General features: G+C 43.6%; 3 protein-coding genes across 5 annotated transcripts in view; 2 read left to right on the top strand and 1 right to left on the bottom strand.

Annotated features, from left to right (window-relative positions):
• Positions 1-12,624, top strand: part of LOC109539984 (zinc finger protein OZF) — a 24,929-nt gene that overhangs the window by 8,335 nt on the left and 3,970 nt on the right. The window lies entirely within an intron of this gene.
• Positions 3,215-7,779, bottom strand: LOC109539993 (rhomboid-related protein 2). Its single transcript, XM_019908101.2, has 6 exons — positions 5,104-7,779; positions 4,834-5,045; positions 4,092-4,351; positions 3,699-4,033; positions 3,499-3,637; positions 3,215-3,446 (listed from the first exon to the last, which is right to left on the bottom strand). The coding sequence occupies exons 1-6, from the start codon at positions 5,152-5,154 to the stop codon at positions 3,280-3,282; spliced, it is 1,164 nt and encodes a 387-aa protein (XP_019763660.2). The 5' UTR covers positions 5,155-7,779; the 3' UTR covers positions 3,215-3,279.
• LOC125502330 (rhomboid-related protein 1-like) overlaps positions 8,594-12,624 on the top strand; it is an 8,688-nt gene continuing 4,657 nt past the window's right edge. Inside the window, exons 1-2 of the mRNA XM_048665739.1 lie at positions 8,594-8,656; positions 9,082-9,198. Coding sequence (XP_048521696.1) covers positions 8,594-8,656; positions 9,082-9,198 — 180 coding nt within the window. The remainder of the gene's footprint in view (positions 8,657-9,081; positions 9,199-12,624) is intronic.

Here is a 12,624-nt window from a genome sequence, read left to right as displayed (position 1 = left end):
TTACGCTTACATAACTTAAATACTTCTAAAGTATTTGACACGTGAAAATTAGATTAGATTTTGATTAAATTCGTATTATTTAAAAAACCTTAAGATTTCCCATTGAAAAAAACGTAACTTTGACTTTAGAGTTTTTGGGACACTCTGTACATTACAAAAATATTTTTAAAATGTGCGCTCGGTAGGCGTCGGACAATTCATAAAATAATACTTTTTAAAAATCAAACGGTTTAGCCGCAAACTTCCGTGCCGTATAACGTGAATAACCCTGTATAATATGTCCCAAGCTTTTTGGCAGTGACGCAAGAGTTGCTCTTTTTCTTCTACTTGTCCAACAAGCGATCTTTTCAAGATAGTTTGAAAATATAATAAACTTCAATTAAACCGTGCTATAACGGTAATATCTGATTTAATATAGATAAGTGTTTTCAAATCAGGAACAAACGCTCAAGCTTGCAACCTCGGAATATGACAGAAAACCTCTCGGTTATGAGTAAATTTCCATAGTTTCCATTGTAAATAATGACGTCGCGGACAACTAGCTTGGGACCTACTATAAATATCGTAGCTCCGCCCCCTGTTGGGCCTCTAATGCCCCAATCCGGATCGTTCAGCTGACATTAAAAGCCGTTGAAAATGGCGACGGTATTTGAAGTGGCGGTACGGGTTTGAAGTACCAACCTTTGACAGATTCTCAGAAATCTTTCCGGAAAAATTCAAAAAAAAAAAATTATTTCTAACCAATTGTGGCAACACCCTGTATAACCCAGTAGTGCAGTAACTTACGAAATAATCAACATGTTCCCTCTTAAATGCCACTCATCGTGTATGGTCAAGGGCACAGTTCCCTGGGGACCGATTTGCCCGATGACGCAATACAACGGCGCCTCGGCGTCTCGACGCTGTGGCGTCTCGTGTATTAAAGCGTTGGCGTCATTGTTGGCGTCTTTTACGCGACGCCTTCCACAGCCTAATGCTGATGATTAGCCTCTAAAAGGGCCTTTTAGTGTTTGGCCTTGCGTTCTTTGAATATTTGCGATTATCCTCGCATTAATTTCATGTCGGGTTAAGGGGGGTGGGGGTTCTTTAAGCAAAGAGAAATCTACCTGGTAAATGGTTTTTGAGTACCCAATCAGTCAGTGGCGGCGCACAGTTGCAGTAATCGCGATTTACAACGCTGGTTAGTGGCAAAGGTTGACAACCTCTTCTGTCACTGTCAAAGCTGTCGAGGCCGTTTTCTCCCTCAGTCATGTGAGAGTGACAGAGATGATACTTATTTTGCTTTTGCGTCACATTTTCAATTTGGACTTCCCTTCTGGGTCTACGGCACTGGTTCATTAATCACCGGCAAATTAGAGCCTAGAAAGTGTCTAACGGATGACTAAACGCAATAGCATTCTCTTTAAAAAGGGTTTTTGCATTTCTTTCGGTTCTTCAGTTGCGGATGTTAGTTGGTTCTGTTGTTTCCCGAAAACATGTGCTCATTGAAGGTAAGTAATGTGAAATATATTGAATTTCTTCAAAGCTATTTTGCACCTAAACTGTTAAAATGGTCGCATTTTTCCTGAGATTTTAATTTGAATCTGCATTAACGGATTTTTTTAGACCGCGCTGACGCTTTGCGCACTGATCAACATTCAAACAGCCCAAGCTGTTGCTATTTTTCCCAGACTGCCTTCGAGAACCAATCAACTCGGCAACAATGGACTGCTGGACTCTGTGCTTAACAGCGGCAGGCCGGCAGGTTCCTCATTGATCCAGAAGTTCTTCGCACTCAGTCGCCAAAGAGACGCCAACTATGGGGTTCCACCCTGTGAAAGAACCCGATGGAGGCAAGCTTTAGGGGCGGTTTCTGGTGCCAAACCTGATGCGCATAGGCTGGTGAACGATTTGTTGCTTCCAACTTATCAGGCGTCCGATTTGGCTTCAAGTTCAAGCTTTCCCTACCCCGCCGCCATAACTCTTCCTCCTAAAGTTTCACCTAGTGTTCCATTGAGTCGAAATAGACTGCCCGCTGTTGCCAAAGTGACAACATTTTCCTCCAGTCGTAGACTGATTTTGCCCAGTGTTGCCAAACCTAGGAGGTTTTCCCTAAACCGCTTGCTGTCTAGCACCGCCCCACCCACTCTAAGTACTACAGTCGCTGGAGGCTTAGGTTTAACCCTGCCCAAGCCCCCTTCCGCCCGGACTTTACCCTTTTTCGTCCAGCTACCCAGTGGTGCCGGCTTGCCCGGAATTTCCCACAAGCCCTCAACATTCTCATATGGGTTCGATGTTCCTAAAAAGCCGCAGTTTCCAATAAGGGTCACTTCAGTTGCGAATTCCACATCAACAGCGTTTCAACTGAAGCTTCCGACTAATTTGCCAAAAGCCCCAAAAGGCTGGCAACGTGGTCAAGCTACTGCTTTGAAATTGCCCGCCTCTTCCTCTGTCGCCACTTTTGCTCCAGATCGTTCTGCCAGCCGAAGCACCAAGTTACCTGAAAGTCCAGCAAAGCAGGCGGCAACGCCGCCCCTGTTGCCTTTTTTGCTGAAAAACGTCCAGTTCAGGCCTGTGTTGGCAACGCAGCCATCCAGAAACCCCCAGGCGAGGAAGAAGAATATCGTAGTTTCAACATTGAGGAAGGATATTTTGCAAAGAAGCAACGCAACTGCAGCCACGTCACTATGGAGAGTTCAACGCCCACTTGATTCCTCTGGAGACCTTGTGGCCAATGGCAGTGACCACCTGTATGAGTTTGCGCAAAGAGAATTTGCATCAGAATCAGGGCGCTCAGATATACCAACTGAGTCGGAACAAGTGGGGGTACGAGCTCAGAAGCACGAAGACTCAGTAGGAAGCGTTGATCTAGAGACGCAATCTGGCAACGAGTTGAAAGGCGCAACAGTTCAAGGCCTGGGAAGGAGGCGCGAGTTGGTTAGGGTTTTTAAGCGGCCAGTGGCAACGCCGCCAAGTCGGGCCGCCATTTTGTTTTCCGAGACAAACGAGCTTCCAAGTGTGCAGTAATGAGTGGGAGTGAGACATGTGTCAAGGGAATTGAGGCAACAGTGATTTTTCAGACGTTTTGTATTAATTAGGTTGTGATGATTGTAATTGACGTATTTTACTATTAAAAAAGCTCGGTTTGCTACAACATGGCGGCGATTTTGCCACCAGTTGCGTGATTAGTGGGTTTTCTAGGAAAAAACTCATCATTTCTGAGTTTTCATTTCATTCCAAAACTTTATTAGAATTGTTTATATTTTAAAAAAATTACAAAAAACAGCTCTATATTAGTGGTCAGACTCGAGCCGGATATCGATGGGGAAGCATCACATTGAGGAAAATGGCCGTGACCATCAAAACCCCATAGGTGATGACGGCCGCCCACCACAAGTACCGTTCGCAGCTCTTCACGTTGAGGTTTTTCAGCAAATAAATGCCCACCAGCAGGCCGGCGACTGCGCCTAAAACACCGCAACTGCGCATAACTGTGTTGAACTTGAAATAAAGTGCTACCTCCAAGATGCGCAGTGTACCCAACTTGGTCCTGCGTCTCCAAGTAGTAGCGGTTGTATATCGAGCTGCCTAAATCGCCAAACACCACAATCAAGTAGATGGCCAATTGGACGAAGGGCAACGTCATTTCGCTCCAATTCTACCAATGAGACGCGTTCATTAAATGCGGGTTCCTAACCGCATTCCTGGCCGGTTCTTACCATGATGATGGTGGCGATGTGCGCAGTGAGAAGGCAATAGACGCCGCCACTGGCCCCAGCCAGTCTCACACGCGGATCAGTAATGGAGGTTGCCAAAGAGCCGGCAATCACGCCTGCGAAATAGAGCAGCAGAACCCGCCACCATTTGTGCACCATCTCCAGGGGAACGCCCAACACTAGCTGAATGACCAGATTGACAATGATGTGCAGATACCCGATGTGAACGAACATGTAGGTTAGGAACCTCCAGGCTTCATGCCGCTTGCTGGGTTCGTACATGAATACTTGAGCAGTCTTTCCGATCTCGCCGACAGCTGGATCTTCCGTGGATTCATCTGGAGTGGGAATGAATTAATTTTGACATCTGTCATACTGTAGAGAAGTGTCACTAACCAACAATAAAAAAGGCGAGCTCCAGCAGCGTAATTAGCAGAATAGCCAAGGGTGGGGGACAACAGGTGTACTGATCGCCATACACTATGTCCTCATCCTCCTTGACAAATAGGCTAATTTCTGTCGATTCTATAGAAATGCGGCGTTGCAAGCCCACTTGAGTGGCCGCAGTTTTGGCATAGCCGACGCGAATGCTGCGCCCTTTCGGCACCACTCTGACCGGTTTTTCCTTGTGTTGCGGTATGAGGAAGTTCACGTAGCTGCATGAAATCGACGCCAAATTACTCTCGACTTAGGTGCGAAACGTGCGAGTTTTCATTCGGCTCGCCCAAAACTTGGAGATATTTGAAGGCGCAAAGGTGTCAAGTTGGAACGTAGCATAAGGCCGGCCATGATGCATCGCCTATAGACCGCTGGGAGTGCGAGAGAGAAAACCGATGCGAGCTATGTTCCAGAATGGGAACGGAATTTTGCTTTGCAAAATCGGCATCATGCAAAATGACCCCAGTTGAGGAAGATCCGGTGTTTTAAAAGCGGCAACTTTTGCATTGCCCTGTATGGAGCCGAAAACTACGTTTTGTTGACACAGCGATTAATCATTCGCCGGTATTTAGGAGATGCATGCCTAATCAAACAAATGGCGACATTCCAGGCGAATGAAAGAACTTTTTATGACAGGGGGCTGATAAAATGGGCGTGCTCTATCTCGTTTTATTGCGCTGATATCACCGTTCTATCTTACTTGTTCATGTAATGCCCAAACAGATGCTGAAGATCGGGATGTTCCAGCATATAGACGAACTCGTCAAAGTTGAGCGTTTTGTCGCCATCCCTATTGGCCAGCTTAAAAACATACGAGACTTTCTCATCGGACAGATCGTTGGTGTGGCCTTTGGAGCGCAGGAAGGCCGTCAATTCGGCCAGGCATATCAGATTGTTCTGATCGGTATCGCACTGAAAATCCCCGGTAAAAGCGACTCAACTGGTTGAAAACTGGCTCAGATGCGCTCACCTGCTCGAAAATGCTTCGGTATTTGCTCAAAGTGCGCTCGCTTGTGGGCATTTTGAGGGGAGAATCGATCCTAGTACTGTTTACCGGTAAATGCTTGTCGTAAAACTAAGCGTTCGGTCGATATCGATCGTGAAAGGTGCGATAAACGGATTAGTTCTGATAAGCACTGAGTATTTTCGCCTATTATTAAGGTCGTTATGGGTTTTTTAGACATGTAGGTTAACAAAAGAGGCACAAATGGTTTGGAATGCTCAACTCCCCAGGACCGGTTTCGGACCTATTAGTTGGATTTAGCTTGCACCTGAGGAGGACTAAAACGTCCGAAACCTGAGGGTGACCCAAACTAACCCAAAAGCCCTTTCCAAAGCATTTGTGCCAAATCTTGGCATTTTAAGAGCTGTCAGTTGCAATAACAATGTACTTTGACAGGGACGATAGGGACATGTTTGCTAAAATCGACACTTTCCTCATGTGACATTTTCTATCGAAATCCACCGAAATGTTTGTAAATTGGTGACAGTCCGACCCTGCGCAATTTTCATTTGATTATGTCGTTAGCGGTACATGAAACGATTTTTTTGGGCAATTGTGGGCTATTAATAGGTGCGTTTGTTATTTATTAATTTTCAGAATGCGATTTCGTCATAGGAATGTTGCGTTTTTGCCCGTTCATTCAGTCATTCATTGGAATTCGGAAATAGTGAACGCCAACTGTTATCAACCGTTATCACGTAGGTTCAAAATGGCCGCCGGGATGAGGAAACATTGTCACTTTGCCACTTAAACTAGCAAATGACAACTTACTCCTGTCATTTAATATTTTCTGACGTTTGCCGAACCATCTGCTGCGCAACCGGTAAACGCGTCATTACACAGTGTTGACTTTAACCTGTAAAACGCCCGAAGCAAGGTTAAGGCCGACTGTCAAGGCACCGATAGATCCCAATTGACGACCCCTGGTATACGGTGTTGAATTTTTTTTGGCGAAAAGGATGCGAACTATGCATTGGGCAATCGTATCCCGACCTTTAGCTACAAGGTAGGAATGTTGGCGGTAACGTTGAACGGTATTTTTTTTTGCTCATTGCAAGTCGTTTATTTTTGGGACAATCGCGCCGGAATGCGCGCTTTAGTCACCGATCGCCGCTTTTTACGATCGGATGATTTATTTGACCATCGATACATGCCGTTCGGGGAAGCTGCTGATCGAAGTGGGCTTGCTTGGACATGATGGTCCGGATTGGCTGACGTTTGTTTCAGACATACTTTTTTTTTGTTTCAGGAAGCTGAGTAGAAGCGTAAGTCACTGTTCTTATTGACGTTGTTGTTGATTGACACATTGCGCAACGGTGCCCTAGTGGGACAACGTCAAAAAGTGACAGCTCTGTCATTGGTTGCGTGAAGGTCCCATTTGTGATCAGTGGTTAATAACACTTGTGGCCAAATTGTGCAGCTCTTGAAGCGCTACTGGCGCAAAATGTGACGTCACAGCTACTAAAACGTGTCAATGGTCGGCGTCGTTTTAGGCCCGACTTCCCCGAACGCATCGCCGATGTCACCAGGTCAGGGACGTGCGCTTTCTCGCGTTGCGCATGCATTAAAAGTCCAACTATGGGACGCAATCGATCGCACCCCGTAGCTGGGATTTCCCAACTCTCTTTGGCGCAGATTCTGTCTTCGGTCGGCTTTTAGTTCACCCACGTACCAGCGTGACCACAGACGCGCTCGCGCACGCACAACTAAGTACCAAACGCGCCAGCGACTTTTTTTAGTTAGTTTTTTGTCTGTTTTGTGTACCTAATTAACGGGTTAATAAGTCTTTTGGACAATGGGGGCGGGACGACTTTTGACCAATGAGGATATTAGACTGTACTACCAATCAATTTTCGATCAAGTGAGTAGCTCGTTTACATGCACCCTTTTGAGTGTATGGTTTGTTTATAATTTGTAATCCATCTGTATTCAAGGCGTTGTTTCGCTCATTTTCCCATTTCCACACGACTGTGCTGCAAACGTTTCCCTAGCACGCATGGCAGCATCTTCAGCGTCGTGTTTGCCGCTGCAAGATGCTTCCAGGGCGAAATTCGTATCGAACACGGCCTAATAAGCGCAAAATCTTCAACATATTTTTTTCAATAACTGTCTTGTTTTGACTAGTAAGACATTTAAAAATATTTTTGAGCTTTTTCCGTGTTCAAAATTTTAGCCGCGAAGGTATCAAGTTCGAACACAGCACTGCGTTGGCCATCTGGCCTGCCGCATGGCTGCTATGTGTGCGAGTGAGAGATCCGACAACAGCTACGTTCTTGAATGGGAAAATCGGTTTCACTTGATGCATGCCAATAAATTAAGTAGATGACGATCGAAATGTGTGAAGATGATGGGTGTGTGTGGTAGCGAAACGTCGGCATATCAATAATGCGAAAGTTCTTGTTACGACCGTAGGGAAATTACGCAGATTTGCCGTTTTTAGGCCTTTTTCTTCTAAAAGTTGCTGAGTCAATGGGCCGCCGGCACTCGCACAATAACGGTGGATCCGTATTTGCGATCACACTTATGTGATTTGCACTGTTAGTCAGCCGTTATCTGATAAGCTGTCGATTCGAATACATAATAGGCAATTGTTTGATGATGTTGATGCTGCAGAGGTTTTTCAGTCACAGTTTCACCTCGGCTCCGATCGGTTCGATTTGATTCCGATGGAAAACCCCGCGAAGATTCAACCAATTATCGTGTACTTGTCCTGTCCGGAGAGTGTCGTTCTATCTGTAAGTTGATCGATTATTGCTATTTTTGAGTGGTTTAGTGTCAATAGATAGCACTTGATGGCTTTTTTCAGGCGTTTTGGGCTTCAGTGTGTTGCAAATGTTGTGAAATATTTAGGTTGAGGGTGTTAGAGGGCTTTTGGCTTGGTTTGCCAACCAATGAAACTGTGTTTGAGGAATTTGCAGATTTTGCAGCATTTCCTGATGTTGTTCTTATGAAGTAAAGTGCCTACGTTGCAAGGTTTCATTTGATTTTGGCATTTTCTCACGAAAAACTATGGTGTTTCTGGTCATTTTAATGGGTGTTCAGTCACAAAGAAGCAAAGCAAAACGACCGTTTTCCGAAAAGGCGAAAACGGCAAATATTTTAGAAAAAATGAGGGCGCTTTCAGTTGGCTGCGATAAGGCGTGGCGTCTGAACCGCCCTTTAGTGTCTTTGGGAAATGTTGAAAGTCACGGCAACAGAGGCCAACAGTGTATCAAAGGATTTCATTGGGTCTAAGCACAGGTCGAAACCAGTTCGCAAATATATAAATATATGCAATTCTTGTCGACTGATTATTAATCGCTTTTCGGTCGAAACCGGTCTTGCCAGCCTGTTGGAATCCCCATTTATTCGCGGCTGGACCGAAGCGGATTCTTCATTCTTCAGTATCAACACCACTTGTAGTGGAAATCGACGGCGCGTTTTATTCGATTTAATTAGTGCACAGATTGGGGCTGAAATGCTCAACGTTTCGCAACTGTCTCGGACCGACATCCTCAAGGCAGCTGCCGATTTTTCAACGGTGAGTTTTGCCAGAACCGCAAAAGAACCGACTTTGGCTTGGCAACAAACCACATAGTTTCACGCGGTTTTAAGGTCGAGCATGGCAACAGTTGGATGTCGTTTGTGAGATCAGGTTGCTGCGATGATTTTTTTGCATTTTTTACGCCTGCTTGGGAAATCCCGGTGAATGTGCCCGGACAAGAAGTGAGTCGTCTGGTTTGGGAGCAAAGTAAATTCCGAAATCCCGTCCTGCATCTGTGTGACTGTGTGAAACCTGAAAATTCTCCAATTTTTTTCCGTGTTCAATCAGTATCTCGTTAAACGCGATTAAACGCGAGCCTGCTGCGTCTTTGTTGTGCTTCTCGCGCTTGTTTACGTTGCGCATATTTTGTCGGTTCAAGTCAAAAATCCAGGCTGCGTTGGTTTGTAATTGGACACACACAGGGTGACAGGGAAGTGAGCGACATTTTCCCCATTCTTCTTCTACTGGACATGAGCCAGGGGCCTGTCTTGAGGAGGGCAATCAGTAGCACGATGAATGCAAAAAGCATCTTCGATACGGTATGTTCCCGTATCACTTTTAGCGTTTGTGTCTTTGTCTGTCTCATTGCGGTGAAGAGATTGATCAAATTAGTGTCATTTGTCATGGAAGCGCAAGTAGGCACGTGTGAAGAAGCCAGCTTTCTGTAGTGGCGAAACGTTGCATCCTTTGGCTTTGGAGTCGGAAAACATCCACTGTTTTTTTAATTGTATTTACTTTCCTGACTGTGTTTCAATTCCAAATCAAATTCATTCCTCTATTTATCAATCAAAATACGTTTCGGTGTATTTTTCCACCATCATCAGTTTTTATGTGTAGCGTTGTTGCTGCTTTAAGCCTTGGCATGCATTTTTTGCAGAGCAAAAAAATCAAAATACACCGAAACGTATTTTGATTGATAATAAATGACTGAAACCCAGGAATGAATTTGTTTTTTTAATGTCAGAAAGCGCATTTAATTAGGTTTCCTTTGGGTCTCTTGAAGGTTTTTCCTTAAACTCAAGAGGTTGACATTTGCCAAAGTTTTGACAAAAACATGTGAGAAACCTCCCAAGTCATGCTCTAAGCGCTCTCAAGAATCTTCCATCTGATCATTGCTGTGACATATTTTGGTTACATTGAAATTTCAAAGCAAGTGTCAACTGGATAAATGTTAACCTGGCGGTTTAGTGTTGATTGTTTTTGTTTAATTAGTGAAATATTCACGGTCGAAAAATAGCTTTTCCCAACTAATCCATCTTCTGGTTCCGAATTTCAATGGCAAACTGGACATGTTTTGACCAATTTCAAGGTGTGCAAATTTCGGTTTTCTATCCGATTATAGTGCTAGCGCTTAATGCGGCTATGGGAAGTGTGCGGGTTATTGCTCGCTTGGGTCCGTAACGGGTAAAAATAGACTTTACTCTTCCGGGAACCAAATTGCGCGGACGATTTCTCTCACATTCGTCTTCATTATGGGCAATTTTCGCCCATGACTCGACTAAATCTTCAATTGTGCAACTTTCTCTCCAAACTGGCGATTGTTACCCAACGTTGTATCATCGATATTAATGCCTGGAATCAAATACGCGCACCTGTAATAACCAGCCATAATCTCGCTTAACATTTTAAATATGTGATATCGATATTGAATTGTTACGCCGATTATTACGTGACATTGTCTGAATTTCAAGGGTCTTAATCATGTTATCAGAGACAATGAACTATAGTTCGTTGTTGTTTGGCAGTGACTTTGTGCCTGAAAGGTGGCGGTGTGAACGCAGTCAACTCATGTCACTTTTAACCCTTCAGGTTGACATTTCTAAAGCGCATCTGGGGGAATCTGGCGTTTGTCGAAGGGGTGTGGTCTACCGGGTTAGTTTACACCACATCATGATCCTAAACGCTTGCGAGTGACAAGAGAAAAATCCTGTACGTTTGCCAGGCATTTTAGCCCCTGTTTGTGACTTTTCGCACTCGCTCTGTTCCATTAAACAGAATGACTGTGTGATCGAATGATCCATTCACATTAGTTGCGCTTTTATGTAGTTTCAAATTAGTTAATTGCGTGTCGTGTCACTTGCATGCCGTCGTTTTCCGCTTAAATGTGCACAATAGCCAGCGGTATAATGACAATAATCATGTCAGGGTTTTAACTAGCGGATGCAGGCAACAAAGTGAAATAAGTGCAAGTCCGGCTCAAAAAAACCCGTCCACTGATTGCCGTGTAAACCCACTCGAAACTGGCATCTCAGGGGGTGAGAAAGAGATAGATAGAGTATGGAGGTATGCCCATGGCCCATGGCCCATGGCCGGCATTATTCATGTAAATTGTTTAATTGCGCAATAAATATTTGGCTGATTCGAGTTTATAGAGCGGAATTGGAGCGTTCGCAGATAATTAACATATAAATTGGGTAGCGAGAGCAAATATTGAAAGCCGGTTAAGTCGGGGGCTTTATTTACTGCACTCTGCCAGGCCGGGTCATTATTTTTACAGCATTTTGGGATTTGCTAGCCCACGCGGTTATTGTGTGATTGCTACATTGCGGAATGTGTTTTTTCCTGAAGCCAATAAGTCGGGCGATTGGGGCAACCAGGGAATTGCTTTCAATAAATTCCCAATGGAAAATGGTCCATACACGTGCGGCAAACGAATTGGTAGAGAAAAAACGACCGTGTCGCAATGTGTTTAAAGCGCCTTTATTACTTCCTAACTGGCTCATTTGCCAACCGGAATGATACGGTGGGGCCGTGAAAAATCGCACTCGATTAGACTGATTAATTGGTGGATTTCTGGGAACACCTTTAAATCGATCAGGTGTCGAAAGGAAAACGCTTCAACTGATTGGTCCAGACGGAACGCAAATAGATGGGCATGTGAAAAATTGCCGGTTTTTTGCACTATAAACAGTGCCAATGCGAGAATTATTGACTCGATATTATGAGGTGTCGACACACTTATGACTGCTGCTATTTCGGTAATTATTTAATAATGGTTTGCGATAACGTTCACGGTTCACGCTCTCCAAGAAGGCGGATGTGTTTTTTGCTAATTAATTGTTCTAATGCTACGCATTACTAGCCGTTATTTACGTTTGCTCTGTTCATTTCATGATTAGTTGCAATATTTTCAGGGTTGTCCACACTAGTGCTTCTGGAAGTTTGACTGAAAACTTTTCTCTCGTCAACTTTCACACCAATTCCAAATCAAATTTATTCCTGCGTTTCAGTCATTTATTGTCTCTATCCACCATCATCAGTTTTTCTAACATAACAGATAGTTAAAAAAAATTCATTAATTTAAAAAAGAACCACAGTTCGTCAACAGCCTCATCATATCACATATTAAAACACATCACAATTGCAATACTTTAAAACCCTCTAAAATTAATTAGGTCTAACAGGTGATTAGTCAGGACAATCAAATTTGGGAAGGGACTAGAATTCTTCGTTCAGATACTTAATTATTTTTACTTAAATATGTAGCGTTGTTGCTGCTTTACGCCTTGGCATGCATTTGGAGTATTAATTTTGTCCATTATCGGACACAAAACGCATAAAATACGGTTTATATTGATTTCTTTTACTTTCAGCTATTTTTCTTTGCATTCTGAGGATATTATTTTTGGTTTGCAAAATTCTTCAATATACCGGGTGTTAGTTAATATTTTATGTTTATTTCATTTAATTAATGTATGATATAGCGAGCTAAGATTGTCGGCATCCGATCTGAATTTCATAGCATTTTTTCAACAAATTTTCGCCCTCGTATCGAACAGTATTTTTTATTCGAATGAAAGATTACACGAATAATAAAATGCATCGATTTCATATTTAAAATTTTGTGGCAATGTCATTTTTGGAAATGTCATGTTTTGAAGTTTGTAATTAAGTTTAAGTACTTTTTCAACTTGAAACACCTGTGGTCTTGGGGTGGTGTATGCATGTTGCATACTCTGCATGAC

Source organism: Dendroctonus ponderosae, unplaced genomic scaffold, assembly GCF_020466585.1.
Source record: "Dendroctonus ponderosae isolate FM_Combo_2020 unplaced genomic scaffold, Dpon_F_20191213v2 Dpon_F_20191213_4, whole genome shotgun sequence".
NCBI classification, from domain to species: domain Eukaryota; kingdom Metazoa; phylum Arthropoda; class Insecta; order Coleoptera; family Curculionidae; genus Dendroctonus; species Dendroctonus ponderosae.
This window is presented reverse-complemented; position numbering and strand designations above follow the sequence as displayed.

Excerpts from the sequence above, each read along its gene's own strand:
- LOC109539993 (XM_019908101.2), bottom strand. The coding sequence starts at position 5,154 with ATGCCCACAAGCGAGCGCACTTTGAGCAAATACCGAAGCATTTTCGAG. Across the intron at positions 3,638-3,698 it reads ACATCGCCACCATCATCATG|AATTGGAGCGAAATGACGTT; the intron begins GTAAGAACCGGC and ends TCTCATTGGTAG. Across the intron at positions 3,447-3,498 it reads GTACACTGCGCATCTTGGAG|GCGCAGTCGCCGGCCTGCTG; the intron begins GTAGCACTTTAT and ends GCGGTGTTTTAG.